General features: G+C 73.1%; 3 protein-coding genes across 4 annotated transcripts; 1 reads left to right on the top strand and 2 right to left on the bottom strand.

Moving 5' to 3' along the window:
- Window positions 1-827: 827 nt before the first annotated feature.
- Window positions 828-2,270, bottom strand: IER2 (immediate early response 2). The gene has a single exon (XM_063389236.1). The coding sequence runs from the start codon at window positions 2,170-2,172 to the stop codon at window positions 1,483-1,485; it is 690 nt and encodes a 229-aa protein (XP_063245306.1). The 5' UTR covers window positions 2,173-2,270; the 3' UTR covers window positions 828-1,482.
- Window positions 2,271-4,877: 2,607 nt separating this feature from the next.
- Window positions 4,878-7,683, bottom strand: NACC1 (nucleus accumbens associated 1). Its single transcript, XM_063389194.1, is given in 9 exon segments — window positions 4,878-5,100; window positions 5,102-5,286; window positions 5,893-5,990; window positions 6,085-6,101; window positions 6,103-6,191; window positions 6,279-6,455; window positions 6,752-6,917; window positions 6,919-7,200; window positions 7,202-7,683. Coding segments are annotated over 9 exon segments (1,545 nt in total). The 5' UTR covers window positions 7,658-7,683; the 3' UTR covers window positions 4,878-5,025.
- A 1,695-nt stretch (window positions 7,684-9,378) lies between these two features.
- On the top strand, window positions 9,379-16,474 carry TRMT1 (tRNA methyltransferase 1). 2 transcript variants are annotated; one of them, XM_063389227.1, is made up of 17 exons: window positions 9,379-9,589; window positions 10,102-10,339; window positions 11,202-11,257; window positions 11,384-11,454; window positions 11,525-11,712; window positions 12,514-12,629; window positions 12,697-12,809; window positions 12,891-13,039; window positions 13,117-13,200; window positions 13,304-13,373; window positions 14,048-14,182; window positions 14,290-14,375; window positions 14,479-14,587; window positions 14,684-14,760; window positions 14,847-14,966; window positions 15,971-16,082; window positions 16,393-16,474. In XM_063389227.1, exons 2-17 carry the CDS (start codon window positions 10,143-10,145, stop codon window positions 16,456-16,458), a joined length of 1,749 nt encoding a protein of 582 aa, XP_063245297.1. In that variant the 5' UTR covers window positions 9,379-9,589; window positions 10,102-10,142; the 3' UTR covers window positions 16,459-16,474. The 2 variants fall into 2 exon arrangements, with proteins under 2 accessions (XP_063245297.1, XP_063245298.1); XM_063389228.1 differs by having other exon boundaries at window positions 9,380-9,589; window positions 15,996-16,082.
- Window positions 16,475-16,480: the final 6 nt, after the last annotated feature.

Raw genomic sequence — 16,480 nt, 5'->3', positions numbered from 1 at the left:
GGCGGCCCCGGGACCCCCGAACCTCCCCGGGACCCCCCGACCCTCCCCACGCCCGGAGGGAGCCCCCGGCCGGGAGGAGCCGCCGGGCCGGGGGAGCGGAGCCCGGGAGGCTCCGGGACGGGCCCCGGGCCCCGGGTACCGCCACCGGGAACGGCGGGAACGGGCACCGGCACCGGGCACCGGCACCGGGAACGGGCACCGGGAACGGGCACCGGGAACGGGCACCGGCCCCCCCCCGCCCGAGGCACGGAGGCGGCGGAACCGGGGCCGCCGCCATTGCATGAACCGAGTTACCGAAACCAGAAATAAAGATCAAAGACAAAAAAGGCAAAAAAAAGAAAAAAAAAAAAAAAAAAAAAAAAAGAACCCGAACCCGAAAAGTCCCAAACGGAACCATTAAAAAAAAAAGGAATTTTGGATCGAGCCCGTCTCGCTCCTTCCCGGGATCGGGGCGGGGGGCGAGGGGGGGACACAGCGCGGCGTGGGGGGGGGACACAGGAACCCTCGCGGGCCCGGAGCCCCCCGTGACCCCCGGTAACCCCGCACGGCCCCCTCGGACCGGGGGGGGTTTCCCGGGTGGAGCCCCCGCCCCCGCGGCAGGTGCCGGACGTTCCCGTCCCTCCCGCCCCCGGGCCCCGCTCGGGCGGAAAACCCGAGCAGGAAGAGGCGGGGGGGGGCCCCGGGCTCCGAATTCCCCCGCCCCCGGTCCGGACCGAGCGGCCCCGACCCGGCAGGGGGGGGCACCGAGCGCCCCCCGAACCCTCGGATCCCCCCCAAACCCGGGACGGGTCACAGCGACCCCCCCGAACTGCCCCCGAGGCAGCGGCTGCACGAAACCCATTTTTATTGGATTAACAAAATAATAATTAAGCAAAATTAAAAGGGGGGGCGTGAGGACAGGTCCAGCCTGGAGCCCCCCCCAAGCTCGCGAACGCCCCCCGGGAGCCCCGGGAGCCGTCACGGCCCCGTTCCGGTCCATCGGGGGGTACCCGCACCAGTTCGGGGATCCCCGTTCCAGTTCCGCGTGTCCCGGGGGGTTCCAGAACCGGTTCCGCGTGTCCGGGGGGATCCCCGTTAATGTCCGTGTGTCCGAGGGGATCCCCGTTAATGTCCGGGTGTCCGGGGGGGATCCCCGTTAATGTCCGTGTGTCCGGGGGGGATTCCCGTTAATGTCCGTGTGTCCGGGGGGGGATTCCCGTTAATGTCCGAGTGTCCGGCGGGATCCCCGTTAATGTCCGAGTGTCCGGGGGGGGATCCCCGTTAATGTCCGGGTGTCCGAGGGGATCCCCGTTAATGTCCGTGTGTCCGGGGGGGGATTCCCGTTAATGTCCGTGTGTCCGGGGGGGGATCCCCGTTAATGTCCGGGTGTCCCGGGGTGTTCCAGAACCGGGTCCGTGTGTCCGGGGGGGGATCCCCGTTAATGTCCGTGTGTCCGGGGGGGGATCCCCGTTAATGTCCGTGTGTCCGGGGGTCCCGGCGGGCTCAGCACGCCCCCACGGCGCGGACCAGGAAGCCGAAGGCGGCTGCGGGCGGCCCCGAGCAGCGCCCGGGCGGCCCCGGGGGCAGCGGCGGCGCCTCCGCCTCCAGCCGCGCCCGTTTGCTCGGTACCGGCCCCGGTGCCGGCCCCTCCGAGCCGCTGCTGCGCCGCTTCTGCCCGGCCCGGGGGGCTCCGGCCGCGCTCGGGGGGTCCCGGTTCGCGGGGTCCGGGGCGGGAGGCGGCTCCGCGGTCCGTGGGGCCGGGCTGGCCCCGGTTGGGGGGCTCGGGGGACCCTCGGCCGGTGGGCAGGGGGGGCATCCCCGGTCCCGGTCAGTGCGGGGCGCTCCGCTCGGTAGATCCGGGGGGTCCCCGGTGCAGTCCCTTCGGGGGCTCCCCCATGTCCGGTCGCTTCTGGGGCTCGGTGGCTCCGGGCGCTCCGCGGTCGGTTCGTTGGCGCCCCGGGCGGCGCGGGGGTCCCCGCTCGGGGGGTCCCCCGGTTCGGGGGTCGCTCCGCACGGCGCGGGGGTCTCCGGGAGGGTCTCGGCGGCGGCGCGGGCGCTCAGGTAGCGGTGGCGGGCGGCGCGGACGAGCAGCGAGAGCTGCAGGCTCCGGTGCAGGCGGAGGCCGCCCCGCCGCAGGCGGCACCGGTAAAGCTTCCACACCGACACCGCCAGCAGCCGCTGCGCCTCCTCCATGGCGGCCGCGCCCCGAGTGCGCCGGGACGGCCCCGCCGCGCTTCTTGTACCGGCCCGGCCCCCCCGGGCCCCCCCCGCCACCGCATCCGGCCCCGGGACCGCCCCGGGCCCCCCCCGATCCCCCCGGGCCCCCCCGGGCCCCCTCCCCGCCACCGCATCCGGCCCCGGGGCGGCTCCGCGCGTCTCGGCGGCGCCGGGGACGGAAACGGCGCCGAGGGGGGGCCGTGCCCGAGGGGGGGGCCGGAATTCCCGCGGATCGGGGGGGGTCTGAACCCCCCGCCCATGGATTGGGGGTCCCTGTGCCCCCCCCGCTCACACCGGGGGGGTCCCCCGGGTTTGGGGGCTCCGCGCGGTCCCGCCAGGGGCTGGGGGGGTCCTGGGAGGGAGGGGGTGCCTGTGCCCCCCCCGCGGTGGGGGGGCCCTCGTGGGTTGGGGGTGTCCTGTGCTCCCCCCCACGGTTTGAGGGGTCCCTGTGCCCCCCCCCCCCGTGAGCTGGGGGTCCCTCTGCCCCCCCGCGTGTTTGGGGGGGGTCTCTTTGCCCACCCCTGTGTTTTGGGGGGGTCCCTGTGCCCCCCTGTGTGTTTTGGGGGGGTCTCTTTGCCCCCCTCTTTCCTGGGGGGGGGGTCCCAGTGCCCCCCGTGCCCCCCGCCCGATTCCCGGGGATTCCCGGCCCCGCCCCCGCCGCTTCCATGCCCATATAAGGAAACGATGACGCCACGGGAAGGGGGCGTGGCCGAGCGCGCGGGGGTGGGCGGGGCCGCTTCCGCCCGCCCATATAAGGGCGGGAAGGGGCGGGGCCAGCCCCGCGCGCCCCCCGCGCCCCCTCCCCACCCCCGCCCCCCCCCCCCCCGGATTTTGGGGGCGGATTTTGGGGCGCAGCCGCCGCTGTTACAAACTCTGTGTTTATTTTCACTATTCACACGCTCCCTCGCGCCCAACAGCAGTTCATGTGCAACCTCCAGGGGGCTCCAGAAGGGCCCCCCGGGGGTGTCCGGGAGGAGGGGGGGGTGGTCTTGGCACTTCATTACACAGGACAGACACTGGGGGGGTCCCCGGGGGGCGGGGGAAGCGCAAGCACGGGGGGGGGGGGTCCATGCTGCCGAGCCGCCGCCGCGCCCCCCCCCCTTCTGTACAGCAGAGAGAGGAGAAGGGGGCGAACAACGAGCGGGACCCCGCTTTGGGGGGGTCTGGAGGGGGGGGACAGCAGGGACAAACCCCCCCCCCCCACCACGGGCAGGGTGAGACCGGCAGAACTCGTCGGAGAAAGGGGAAACTGAGGCACGGGGAGAGGGGAGGGGAAGGGGGAACCCAGGCTGGGGGGGTGGGGGAGGTCCCTGCGCCCCCTCCCCGTGCCGGGGGGGGAAGGGGGGCCTGGGGGGGGCAGCGGAGACGCGGAGGGAGCCCGGGGGAGGGGCGGGTAAGGCACTTGACCAAACGTCAGGAGACCTGGGGGGGCAGTGGGGACACCTGGGGACACCGGGGGACACCGGGGGACTCCCCCGGCCCCCCCGGGCTGAGCGGGACGGGGGAGGTTCCTGGAGACCCCCCCCGCTCCCAGCCGGAACGGGACGGGGGGGTTGTCACCAAACTGTGCCTCAGTTTCCCCTTTGGAGTGCAGCCGGAGCGAAGCCCTGGGGAGGGAGGGGGGGGGGGGTCCCCGTGTCCCCCACCCCCCTCTGGACCCCCCCCCCGTACTGGACAGCCCCAGGGTGTCCCTGTCCCCCCCCCAGTCACACCCACGTGTCCCCCCCCGAGTACAGACCCCAACATGGGGGGGGCAATAAGGGGGAGCCCCCCCCCCCCAATTTGGCAGTCCTGGCTCCTTCTGGGGGGGGGGACACAGACAGGTGACACCTCCCTCAGCGCCGGGGGGGGGACACGCACACCTGGGGACACGCACGGACAGGTGACACGGGGGGGGCACAGGGGGACACATGCGGGGGGTGGGGGGAGGACCAGGGGGGCTGCCCAGAGCGAGGGGGGTCCCTGGGGTGGGGGACACAGGACAGGGGGACACGGGGGGGGCTGGAGGGGCTGCCCAGAGCGAGGGGGGGCCCTGGGGGGGACACGGGGGGGACACACATGCGGGTGCCTGCAGGGACAGCGGCCCTGGAGGGGAACGGGGGGAGCACGGGGGGGCTCTGGGGAGGAGCACAAGACCCCAAAGCTGAGCCCCCCCTCCGGCCCCCCCCAAAATGCTGGGGGGGGGCAGCTGCGCTTGTGCCGAGACGCTGCCACCCCCCCCCCAAAACCCCAAATCCTGGGGAGGGGGGACAGGGGACAGGACCCTCCGGGGCCTCGCTGGGGGGACCCCACCCCTTCAGGGTCCCTTCGGGGGGGTCCCTGCCCCTGGGGGTCCCTTTGGGGGGTCCCTGCCCCTGGGGGGTCCCTTCAGGGGGTCCCTGCCCCTGGGGGTCCCTTTGGGGGGGTCCCTGCCCCTGAGGGGTCCCTTTGGGGGGTCCCTGCCCCTGAGGGGTCCCTTCAGGGGGTCCCTGCCCCTGGGGGTCCCTTTGGGGGGTCCCTGCCCCTGGGGGTGCCCGTCTGAGGGGGGGGGGGGGTCCCTAAACCACGTGGGTCCCTTGCTGGGGGGGACCCTGCCCCTTGTTGGGGGTCCCCAGGCAGGGGGATCCCCTCATCCTCACGGGGTCCTCGCTTGGGGGACCCCACCCCACGGTGGGGGGGGGCAGCCCTGCCCCTGGGGGGGTCCCTACGCCCTCACTGGGGGGTGCCCCCATCTGGGGGGGCTTCCTATTCCTGGGGGGGGAGGGGCGGTGTCCCCCAGTTTAGGGCCGAGTCCCCTCCCCCTCCCCAATTGGGGGGGGTGGGGAGGGGTCCCCAGGGCGGGCTCGGGGGTCACTGCAGCCCCTCCCCTGCGGGCCCCCCCTCGGGCTCGGGGCCCCCCGCCTCGAAGGGGGGCTCGGGGCCCATTGATGTCGGGCTCCAGCTTGCCGGTGTCGTTGATGAAGGAGGTGTAGGAGTCGCCCTCGGCCATGAGCAGCTTCAGCTTGGGGATCCAGCTCTTCCTCACCACGCGCCGCGCGTTGGTGCACATGTCGGCCGCGATGGCGTTCATCTCGCTCTCCTTGAAGTTGGGCGCGAAGTTCTGGCAGTAAACTGGGGAGGGGACACGGTCAGGGGGGGTCCAGGGCGCCCCGAGCCTGGCTGGGGTCTCAGGGAGAGGTTTGGGCTGGGGGGGTTTGGTGGTGTCACCTTCTGTGCCCCGCTGTCCCCTCCCCGAGGGTGCTCCTGTCCCATCTCGTCCCCTCTCTGGGGTTCCCCAGCCCCCGGGGGTCCCCCCATGCCCCCCACTCACACTTGACGGCCACGAGGACACGGTCAGGGGGGTCCGGGGCACCCCGGAGGGTCCCTGGGAGAGGTTTGGACTGGGAGGTTTGGTGGTGTCACCTTCTGTGCCCCGCTGTCCCCTCCTGAGGCCACTCCTGTCCCCTCTCTGGGGTCCCCCGCTGCTCCCTGCCCCCCCGTTCCCCATCCCCGGGGGTCTCCCCGTGCCCCCCACTCACACTTGATGGCCACAAGGACACGGTCAGGGGGGTCCAGGGCACCCCGGAGGGTCCCTGGGAGAGGTTTGGGCTGGGAGGTTTGGTGGTGTCACCTCCTGTGCCCCACTGTCCCTTCCCTGAGGGTGCTCCTGTCCCCTCTCTGGGGTCCCCCCACTGCTCCCTGCCCTCCCAGGGGGTCCCCCCCGTGCCCCCCACTCACACTTGACGGCGTGCAGCACCCGGCTGTCCAGCGGCTTCCTGCTGGGGTCGTTGGTGGACGAGCGGATCCCGGTCCCGCAGCTGTTGGCCAGCGTGTTCCTGCAAGGGCAACAAAAACCCGGGGCTGGACCCCTCCCCAAAACCCTCCCGGACCCCAATGTGGGCTTGGGGGGGACCCCCCGGGGGCGCTCACCGGTCGAAGAAGGAGGCGGAGCAGGCGGCGCAGCAGCACCTTGTGCCGCGTGCCCGCGCTGACGTGGCAGTTCATCAGCTGCGCCCGCGTGATGTACACGTTGGTGCCTGGGGAGGGGGCGCACCGGGGGTCAGCGGGGGACCCCCCAAAACCCCCGCGGGGGCCTCCCGCCGCCCCCCGGCCCGCCCCGGTACCGGTGACCAGCTCCAGCTTCTCGGCGGGGTCGCCCTCGTCGTAGAGCTTGGGGTGGCAGCGGTTGCCGATCTGGGTGACGAGCTCGGCCGGCAGCGACGCCAGGTCCTGGCGCAGGCGGGCGCGGGCCCGCGGCTCCGGCGGGGGCTGCTCGGGCAGGGCCTCCACCTTCTCTGCGGCTGAGGGGGCGCGGGGGTCACGGGGGGCCCGATCCCGGTCCCCCCCACCCGCGGGGAGGGGCGGCTCCTCCAGGGGTCACCGGAGCCTTGGAGCCGCCCCTGAGGGGTCCCGGGGGTCGGGAAGGGTCTGGGGGGACACTGGGCTGGTGAGGGCGGTCCCAGCTCCAAACTGGGAGGGTCTCTGGGGGGTGACACAGGGAGGGCAGAGCCTCAAACGGGGCGGGGCCTCCCGTGACCGCACCCCCCGGAGTGTCCCCAAATGCTGTCCCCAAATGCCACCCCCGTGGCAGGGCGGCCTCACCTGCGGGGCCCCACGTTCATCATGCTGTACATGGTGTACATGTTACAGATCTGCCGGTACTGCTCGTCCGAGCCTTCCTCGCCCGCGTCCTCCTCCTCGTCCTCCTCGTTGTGGAAGGAGCCGGGGCTGTCGCTGGTGTAGGCGCTGGAGGTGCCGCCCGGGGCTGGTCTGGTCGGCGCCGGGCGCCGGGACGGCGTTGGCGGCGGCACCGGCGGCGTTGGCGGCGTTGGGCGGCTGCGGCGGGCGCGGCGCCGCCTCGGAGAATTTGGCCATTTTTCTGCTGCCGTTGCCCCGCCCGCCACCGCCCCACCGCCGTCCCTTGGCGGCCCCGTCCCAGAGGCGCTTGACCACGAAGGTGCACTGCACGCCGTCGGGCTCGCCCTGCTCCGTCTTGACCCGCGACACCAAGGGCAGCGCCGCCGCTGCCGCCCAGCCCGGCGCGCCCCGCCGACGTCTGCGCCACCGGGCTCTGCGGCTCCGAGCCCGGCGTGTCGTCGCCGGTGCAGCCCTGCGAGTCGCAGCTGGGCGAGCTGACCTTGAGGAAGAACTCGGTGCCCTTCTCCATGATCTCCTGGATCTGCAGGAAGCCCGCCGTGTACATGAGCAGGAACTGGTCGCCCACGTTCATGCTGAGGCGGCCGGTGTAGCAGAAGCTGAGGATCTGCTGGAAGGACTGGGGCTGCACGGCGGCCGGCAGCTCCACCACGGCGCTCTTGGAGCTGTGGAAGAGGTCTCGGAAGTAGGAGCTGCTGGCGGCCAGCACGGCCCGGTGGGCCTTGAAGGCGTGGCCCTTCACCACCACGGACACGTCGCAGAAGAGCCCCTGCAGGCGCTGCTCGTTCAGGCACTCCAGGATGCTGTTGCCGAAGTTGGGGATCTCCATCTGCAGCGTCTGCGCCATGGCGGGGGGCCGGGGGGCGCCTGCGGGGGCACGGGGGGCGTGGGGAGGGGACACGGGGGTGGGGGACACCGGGGGACATGGGGGGACACGGGGGGACAGAGCAGGGCAGGGACACGGGGGGACGGGGGGGGGACATGCAAAGACACGGGGGACAGGGGGACACGGGGTGGGGGACACGGGGGGACATGGGGGGACACGGGGGGACAGAGCAGGGCAGGGACACGGGGGTGGGGGACACGGGGGGACACAGCGGGGACAGAGCAGGGCAGGGACACGGGGGGACACAGGGGGACACGAAGGGACAGGGTTATGGGGACAGGGACACAGGGATGGACACAGGGAATCAGGGGGGGCACGAAGGAACAGGGACACCGGGGATGGGGCAGGGACATGGGGGGACACGGGGGACAGGAGGGGACAGAGCAGGGCAGGGACATGGAGGGGGACAGGACACAGAAAAGGGGACAGGACACAGGGGGGACACGAAGGGACAGGGTTATGGGGACAGGGACACAGGGAGGGACACAGGGAATCAGGGGGGGCACGAAGGAACAGGGACACCGGGGGATGGGGCAGGGACATGGGGGGGACATGGGGACAGAGCAGGGCAGGGACACAGAGGGGACAGAGGGGGGACAGGGGGACAAAGCAAGGCAGGGACATGGGGGGGGACAGGACACAGAAAAGGGGACAGGACACAGAAAAGGGGACAGGACACAGGGGGACACCGAGAGGAACAGAGAAAAGAGAAATCAAACAAAGCCCCCAAGCCGGGGCCACCCCAAATCCTCCCCCTCAGGCCCCTCACAGGGGAGGGGGGGCCCTGCCAAGGCCAGGGGGGCTCCGAGGGGTCCCCAGCCCTGGACACGGGGCCAGGCCAGGCCTGGGACCCCCCCCGGGGTGCGAGGGGACAAGGGGGGGGCCCCCAGAATTTCGGGGGGAGGCACAGGGGGGACCCCTCCGTGTGGGGGAGGAGGGAGGACCCCCAAGCCTGAGCCGGGCACGGGGGGGACCTCCAAGGCCTCAGGGGGGAAATGGGGGCGATCCCCCCCCAGGGGAGCCCCAAATTCCGGGGGGGGGGTCGGTCAATCCCCCAGAGGGACCCCCAAAACATGGGGGGGGTCACCTAAAGGGACCCCAGTCCCTGCTCTGCGGACAGAGGAGACCCCCAGCCCGCAGCGGGGGAGGGGACAGGACCCCCCAACCCCCAGAGGTGACAACGGGGGGGACCCAAATTGTGGGGGGGGGGTCGTTAAACCCCCAACCCGGGGGGGGGCTGCAACAGGGGGACCCCGATCCCCGCAGGGGCGGTACGGACACAGCAGCCCCCCCATTACCGGGCGGCATCCCGGGGGAACCGGGGGATCCCCGCCGCGGGGGGGGCCGGAGGCGCCCGCAGGCCCGGGAGAACGGGCCGGGGGTGGGGGGGGTCACCGGGCCCGGTGCTGGGAAGGAAGCGGCGCCGGGGAACCGGTGCAGGGGGGCGGGGGGCGGGCTTGGGGCGGGGGCCGGGGGGGTCCCCGGCTTACCGGGGGCCGGGGGGGCTGCGCTGGGGCCGGCGGCCGCTCCCGGAGCCGCTCCCGGTGCCGCCGCGCCTCAGCGGCCATTCATTGTGCGGCAGGGGCGGCCAGCCGAGCGCCGAGCGCGCCGCCCGCGCCTGCGCCACCAGCCGAGCGCCGAATCATCCACCCCGCGCTGCCCGCACCGAGCTGGGGACGCGGGGGGGGCGCAGAAACGAGCGGGGAACGCGCGGAAAACGCGCGGGTCCGTGATCCACCGGGCTCCGCGGGCCCGGTACGGCGCGGTACCGGCCCGTTCCTGCGCTGCCAGGAGGCGCCGCCGCAGGATCGCGTTTTTGCGCGGCGGGCGGGGGTATCGCGACCCTTCGCGGCCGCCGTTGCCACGTGACCGCCGGAAGATGGCGGCGCCCATGTGAGGGGCGGCGCGGGGGGATGCGCGGGGGCGGCGCGCTCGGGGTGAGCGGGGGGGACAACGGGGACAACGGGGACAACGGGGACATGGGGGGGACACGGGGAGGGCCGGAGGACACGGTGGGGACACCGGGGCGGGACCCGCGGGGGTCACGGCTCAGCCCCCCGGCCACGTGCCCGCGGTCCCGGTTCGGGGCTCTCCCCGTTCTCACGGGGGTTCCGTGCTGCCCCCGCCCGTCCCCTCCCGTTCCCCGCCCCTTCCTCCCCTTTTCCCGGGCGGTCTCCTCCCCTTTTCCCGCCTTTCAGCGGGCGAGCCCAAAGTGCCCCGTTTTTCCCCCAAAACCGCCCCGGTGCGGCCGCGCCCCTCCGGTGACCCCCGCGCCCCTCCGGTGACCCCCGCGCCCCTCCGGTGACCCCCGAGCCCCTCCGGTGACCCCCGCGCCCCTCCGGTGACCCCCGAGCCCCTCCGGTGACCCCCGCGCCCCTCCGGTGACCCCCCCTGTCCTCCCGCAGCGCTCCGGACCCTCTGCAGAGCCCCCCCGGTGCCCCCCGCCATGGACGGCGCTGCCCCCAACGGAGCCCCGGGGGTCCCGGGGGTCCCGGGGGCGGCCCCGGAGGGACCCCCCGAAGGCGCGGGGGGCGCCCCCGGTACCGGCGAGACGCTGATCACCGAGGGCCGCGCCACCATCGCCTTCCCCAGCGCCAACGAGGTGTTCTACAACCCCGTGCAGGGCTTCAACCGCGACCTCACGTGAGCCGGGGGGCTCTGGGGGGTCCTGGGGGGCTCTGGGGGGCTCTGGGGGGCTCTGGGGGGCTCTGGAGGGTTCTGGGGGGTCCTTGGGGGTCTGGGGGGGGCTCTGGGGGGCTCGGGGGGGGGCTCTAGGAGGGTCCTGAGGGGCTCTGGGGGGGCTCTAGGAGGGTCCTGGGGGGCTCTGGGGGGTCCTGGGGGGCTCTGGGTGGTCCTGGGGGGGCTCTGGGGGGTCCTGGGGGGCTCTGGAGGGGTCCTGGGGGGCTCTGGGAGGGTCCTGGGGGGCTCTGGCAGGGTCCTGGGGGTTCGGGGGGGTCCTGGGGGGCTCTGGGGGGGCTCTAGGAGGGTCCTGGGGGGCTCTGGGGGGGCTCTAGGAGGGTCCTGGGGGGCTCTAGGAGGGTCCTGGGGGGCTCTAGGAGGGTCCTGGGGGGCTCTGGGGGGCTCTGGGGGCTCTGGGGGGCTCTGGGAGGATCCTGGGGGTTCGGGGGGGCTCTGGGGGGTCCTGGGGGGGCTCTGGGGAAGCTCTGGGGTCTCTGGGGGTCTCCGCGTTGAAAATTTGGAAAATTTGGGGGGGGGGGGCTCGGAGGTGTCCTGAGAAGGCTCCGGGGGGTCCCAGGAGGAATCCGGGGGGCTCTGGAGCACCCCTGGTGTTATCCCGGGAGGATTTGGGGGCTCTGGGGGGCCCGGGGGGCTCTGGGGCGTCTGGGAGGGCTCTGGGGGGCTCTGGGGAGTCCTGGGGGGTCTGGGGGGCTCGGGGGGGTCCGGGGGGCTCTGGGGAGTCCTGGGGGGCCCGGGGGGCTCTGGGGGGGTTTTGGGGTGTCACCCCCCCCTCTCGGGGGGTCCCTGACACCCCCTCCCCCCCCAGCTGCGCCGTCCTGACGGAGTTCGCCCGGCTCCAGCTGCGCCCCAAAGGAATTCGGGGTACGGCGGCTGCCGGGGGCTCCCCCATCCTGGGGGGGTCCCTGTCCCCCTCCCCCCATCCCCCACCCCCCAGCCCCCATTTCGGGGGTCCCCAGGCCCCTCCCTCAGCCCCCTCCTCTTTTCCAGTCGTCCTTCCCGGCGAGGAGGGGACCCCCGAGGAGCCCCCGCGGGCGGCGCGGCCGGGGGAGCGCTGTGAGGTCTGTGGGGGGCTCGGGGGGCTCCGGGGGGGGTCCCCGAAGCCCCCCTGACCCCCCGTGTGCCCCCCAGGGCGGGCTGCGGGTGCTGGAGGCGCTGGCGGCCTCGGGGCTGCGCTCGGTGCGCTTCGCCCGGGAGGTGCCGGGGCTGGCGGCCGTGGTGGCCTCGGACCGGTCCCCGCGGGCCGCCGAGCTCATGGCCCGGAACGTGGCCACCAACGGCGTCGGCGAGCTGGTCACACCCCGCCTGGCCGAGGCCCGGTAACGCCGGGGGGCTGCGGGAGACCCCCGGGGCTGGGGGGGGATAGGGGGAGCTCCCCGGGGGCTGGGGGGGGGATAGGGGGAGACCCCCGGGGCTGCGGGAGACCCCCGGGGCTGGGGGGGGATAGGGGGAGCTCCCCGGGGCCGGGGGAGACCCCGGGGCTGAGAGGGGAGACCCCCGGGGCTGGGGGGGGATAGGGGGAGACCCACGGGGCTGGGGGAGACCCCCGGGGCTGGGGGGGCTTAGGGGAAGACCCCCGGGGCTGGGGGGGCTTAGGGGGAGCGCCAGAGGGGGCCCCAGGGTAGGGGGAATAAGGGGGTGCCCTGATGGGTCCCACCCCAGTTTGGGATTTTGGGGGGGTTAAGGGGGTGCCCTGAGGGGGTCCCACCCCAGTTTGGGGTCTCAGGGGGATTAGGGAGCACCCTGACAGCTCCTGCCCCAGTTTGAGATCTCAGGGGGGTTTAAGGGGGTGCTCTGAGGGGTCCCACCCCAGTTTGGGGTCTCAGGGGGGGTTAGGGGGGTGCTCTGAGGGGTCCTGCCCCAGTTTAGGATTTTGGGGGGGTTAAGGCACATCCTGGCACCTCCTGCCCCAGTTTGGGGTCTCCGGGGGGTGATTTGGGGGTCCCCAGTCCCTTTTTGCCCCCCAGGGCTGCTCCTGATGTCCCTGAGTGCTGTCAGGGACCGTCCTGCCCCCCAGGCAGGCACTGAGGGGGTCACAGAGGCTGGGGGTGTCCTGGGGGTGTACTGGGGTCCCGGGGGGGTGCTGAGGGTCCCGTGGGGACCCCCCCGTGCCCCCCCAGGGCTCTGATGTACCAGAGCAAGGCCGAGCGGGAGCCGTTCGACGTCATCGACCTGGACCCCTACGGGAGCCCCGCGCCCTTCCTGGACGCGGCCGTGCAGGCCGTGAGCGAGGGGGGTGAGTCGGGGGGGCTCTGGGGGACCCCCGGGACCCCCCCGGACCCCCCTGACCCCCGATTCGCCAGGGCTGCTGTGCGTGACCTGCACGGACATGGCGGTGATGGCCGGGAACAGCGCCGAGACCTGCTACAGCAAATACGGCGCCGTGTCCCTCAAGGGCAAGTTCTGCCACGAGATGGTGAGTCCCGGGGGTCCCCCCGCCCCGGGGGGGGCTCGGGGGGTGTCCCACTGTCCCCCTGTGTCCCCTGTCCCCCGCCAGGCCCTGCGGATCGTCCTGCACAGCCTCGACCTCCGCGCCAACTGCTACCAGCGCTTCGTGGTGCCGCTGCTCTCGGTCAGCGCCGACTTCTACGTGCGCGTCTTCGTCAGGGTCTTCACGGGCCAGGCCAAGGTCAAGGCCTCGGCCAGGTGAGGAGGGGTCTCCTGGTGGGGTTTGGGGGGTCTCTGTGCCCCCCCAGACCCGCCCTGACCGCGTTTCCCCACAGCAAACAGGCGCTGGTGTTCCACTGCGTGGGCTGCGGCTCCCACCACCTGCAGCGCCTGGGCAGGGCCACCAGCCACGGCACCGGGTATAGCCCCCCCAACTCCCCGAGACCCTCAGGGGGTCCCCGAGACCCTCAGGGGGTCTCCACTGCCCTCTGGGGGGCCCTGACCGCGTCCTCCCCCCTGCAGGTTCAAATACAGCGCGGCCACAGGGCCGCCCGTGGGCCCCACCTGCGAGTTCTGCCAGCACCGGCACCAGGTGAGCGCAGCCCCCTCCCCACCTCGGCACCCCCAGTCTGGTCCCTGAACCCCCAGTCTGGTCCCTGAACCCCCAGTCTGGGTCCTGAACCCCCAGTCTGGGCCGTGAACCCCCAGTCTGGTCCCTGAACCCCCAGTCCGGGCCCTGAACCCCCAGTCTGAGCCCTGAACCCCCAGTCCAGGCCCTGAACCCCCAATCCGGGCCCTGAACCCCCCAGTCCGGGCCCTGAACCCCCAGTCCGGGCCCTGAACCCCCAGTCCGGGCCCTGAACCCCCAGTCTGGGCCCTGAACCCCCAGTCCGAGCCCTGAACCCCCAGTCCAGGCCCTGGACCCCCAGTCTGGGCCCTGAACCCCCAGTCCGAGCCCTGAACCCCCAGTCCGGGCCCTCAGCACCCCCAGTCTGGTCCCTGAACCCCCAATCCGGGCCCTGAACCCCCAGTCTGGTCCCTGAACCCCCAGTCCGGGCCCTGAACCCCCAGTCTGGTCCCTGAACCCCCAGTCCAGGCCCTGAACCCCCAGTCTGGTCCCTGAACCCCCAGTCCGGGCCCTGAACCCCCAGTCTGGGCCCTGAACCCCCAGTCTGGTCCCTGAACCCCCAGTCTGGGCCCTGAACCCCCAGTCTGGTCCCTGAACCCCCAGTCCGGGCCCTGAACCCCCTTTTTCCCCCTCCCAAGGTGGGGGGCCCGGTGTGGGCCGAGCCCCTGCACGACCCCTCCTTCGTGGAGCTGCTGCTGGCGGCGCTGGAGCGGAGCCCCGGGCGCTTCCAGACGGAGCCGCGGCTGCGGGGGATGCTGAGCGTCATCGCCGAGGTGACAGGGGGGACACCCCGGGGGCTGGGGGGACACCGCGGGGCCGGGGAGGGGACAGCCCCCCCCAGCGTGGGGCTGGCGGTGACGTGGGGCCGGCTGTGGGGCAGGAGCTGAGCGATGTCCCCCTGTACTACACCCTGGACGGGCTGAGCAGCACCATCCGCAGCAACACGCCGTCCCTGCTGCAGCTCAGGTAGGGACCCCCGGGAGCCCCAGACCCCTTCAGGGCCCCCCAGAGCCCCCTCCCGGCCCCCCAAACCCTGGCCTGGCCCCCCAGACCCCGTCCTGTCCCCCAGGTCTGCCCTGCTGCACGCGGGGTTCCGGGTCTCGCTGTCCCACGCCTGCCGCAACGCGGTGAAGACGGACGCGCCGCCGGCCGTGCTCTGGGACATCATGCGCTGCTGGGTGAGGAGGGGGCTCGGGGACCCCTCCCCGCGCTCGGGGCTGCCTGGACCCCCTGTTCCCACCCCCTTTTCCCACTTTTTCCTGCCCTTTCCCCAGGCCAAGCTCCACCCGGTGAAGCTGGAGCGGCTCCCTGACTCCAGCCCGGCCGCCCGGATCCTCTCGGTGGAGCCCACGTAGGACCCCCGGGGTGGGGTGGGACGGGCTGGGGGGACCCCCGAGCCCCCAGACCCCCCTGATCCCCCCCTTTAACCCCCCCCAGGCTCCAGGCTTCCTTCGCCCTCCACGAGGACGCCAACCCCAGCTCGCGCAAGCGCGGCCTGAAGAGATTCCCTGAGAACCCTGAGGCCTTTTGGGGTCCCAAGGCCAGGGCCAAGCCGGGGTGAGGCCTGGGGGGGCTCCTTGGGGGTCCAGGTGCCCCCCACCCTTCTCAAAGGGGACTTTCCCCCCTTTTATTTCGCTCGGGGTGGGGCATGAATCCCCCTAGAGCGGGGTTAGCTCCTTCCTGTTGGAGGGAGACGCCCCTGTCCCCTTCCCGGGGGTCCCCTCTCTCCATCTTGGGGGTCCCCTGCTCATTCCCGGGGGTCCCCTCTCCCCATCCCGGGGGTCCCCTGCTCATTCCCAGGGGTCTCCTCTCCCCATCCCAGGGGTCCCCTCTCCCCATCTCGGGGGTCCCCTCTCCCTGTCCCGGAGGTCCCCCCCTCATTCCCGGGGGTCTCCTCCCCTTCCGGGGGTCCCCTCTCCCCATCTCGGGGGTCCCACGCTCATTCCCGGGGGTCCCCTCTCCCCTTTCTGGGGGTCCCCCGCTCATTCCCGGGGGTCTCCTCTCCCCTGTCCCGGGGGTCCCCTCTCCCCATCCCAGGGGTCCCCCCCTCATTCCCGGGGGTCCCCTCTCCCCATCCTGGGGGTCCCCTCTCCCCTTCCTGGGGGTCCCCTCTCCCCATCTCGGGGGTCCCCTCTCCCCGTCCCGGGGGTCTCCTCTCCCCATCCCGGGGTCCCCTTTCCGTCCTGGAGGTCCCCCACTCATTCCCGGGGGTCCCCTCTCCCTGTCCCGGGGGTCCCCCCCTCATTCCCGGGGGTCTCCTCCCCTTCCGGGGGTCCCCTCTCCCCTTTCTGGGGGTCCCCCGCTCATTCCCGGGGGTCCCCTCTCCCTGTCCTAGGGGTCCCCGTCCCGGGGTCCCCTCTCCCTGTTCTGGGGGTCCCCTCTCCCCATCCCGGGGGTCCCCTCTCCCTGTCCCGGGGGTCCCCCGTCCCGGCGGTCCCCGCTCATTCCCGGGGGTCCCCTCTCCCCGTCCCGGGGGTCCCCCGTCCCGGCGGTCCCCGCTCATTCCCCGGGGTCCCCTCTCCCCTTTCTGGGGGTCCCCCGCTCATTCCCGGCCCTCCCAGGGGGGGCGTCGCCCCCTCCCTGCAGGAGAAGCGGGAGCGGCTCCAGAACAAGCGGACGCAGCGCCCGGACGGGGCCGGGCTGAAACAATTCCCCTGCAAACGCTTCAAGGAGGTGGGAGGGGGCCCCGAAATGGGGGGGAGGGTCCCCAAAAACGCGGGGGGGATCCCTGAAATGCCCAGGGGGAGTTTGGGAATAAAGGGGGGGTCCAGGGACACGAAACAAAGGGAGAAAGGTTTGGGGAAAATCCCCATTTTGGGGGAGTTGGGAATAAAAGGGGGGTGGGAGTAAGGAGGGGGTGGCTGGGATTATGGGGAGGGGGCTGGGAATTTGGGGGGGATGCCCAGGGATAAGAGGGGGGGGTCTGTGAGTGCAGAGGGGGGGTCTCGGGACAGGTCCCAGCCCCCCCATTGTCCCCACACAGGGCTGCTGTCCCCAGGGCGAGCAGTGCTGCTACTCCCACGAGCCCCCCGCGGCTGCCCCCCATTAAAGCAGGTCTGACAGAGCTCGGG

The sequence above is a fragment of the Prinia subflava genome, unplaced genomic scaffold, assembly GCF_021018805.1.
Source record: "Prinia subflava isolate CZ2003 ecotype Zambia unplaced genomic scaffold, Cam_Psub_1.2 scaffold_72_NEW, whole genome shotgun sequence".
Taxonomy (NCBI): domain Eukaryota; kingdom Metazoa; phylum Chordata; class Aves; order Passeriformes; family Cisticolidae; genus Prinia; species Prinia subflava.
Note: the sequence above shows the minus strand (reverse complement) of the source record. Positions and strands in the feature narration are given on the sequence as shown.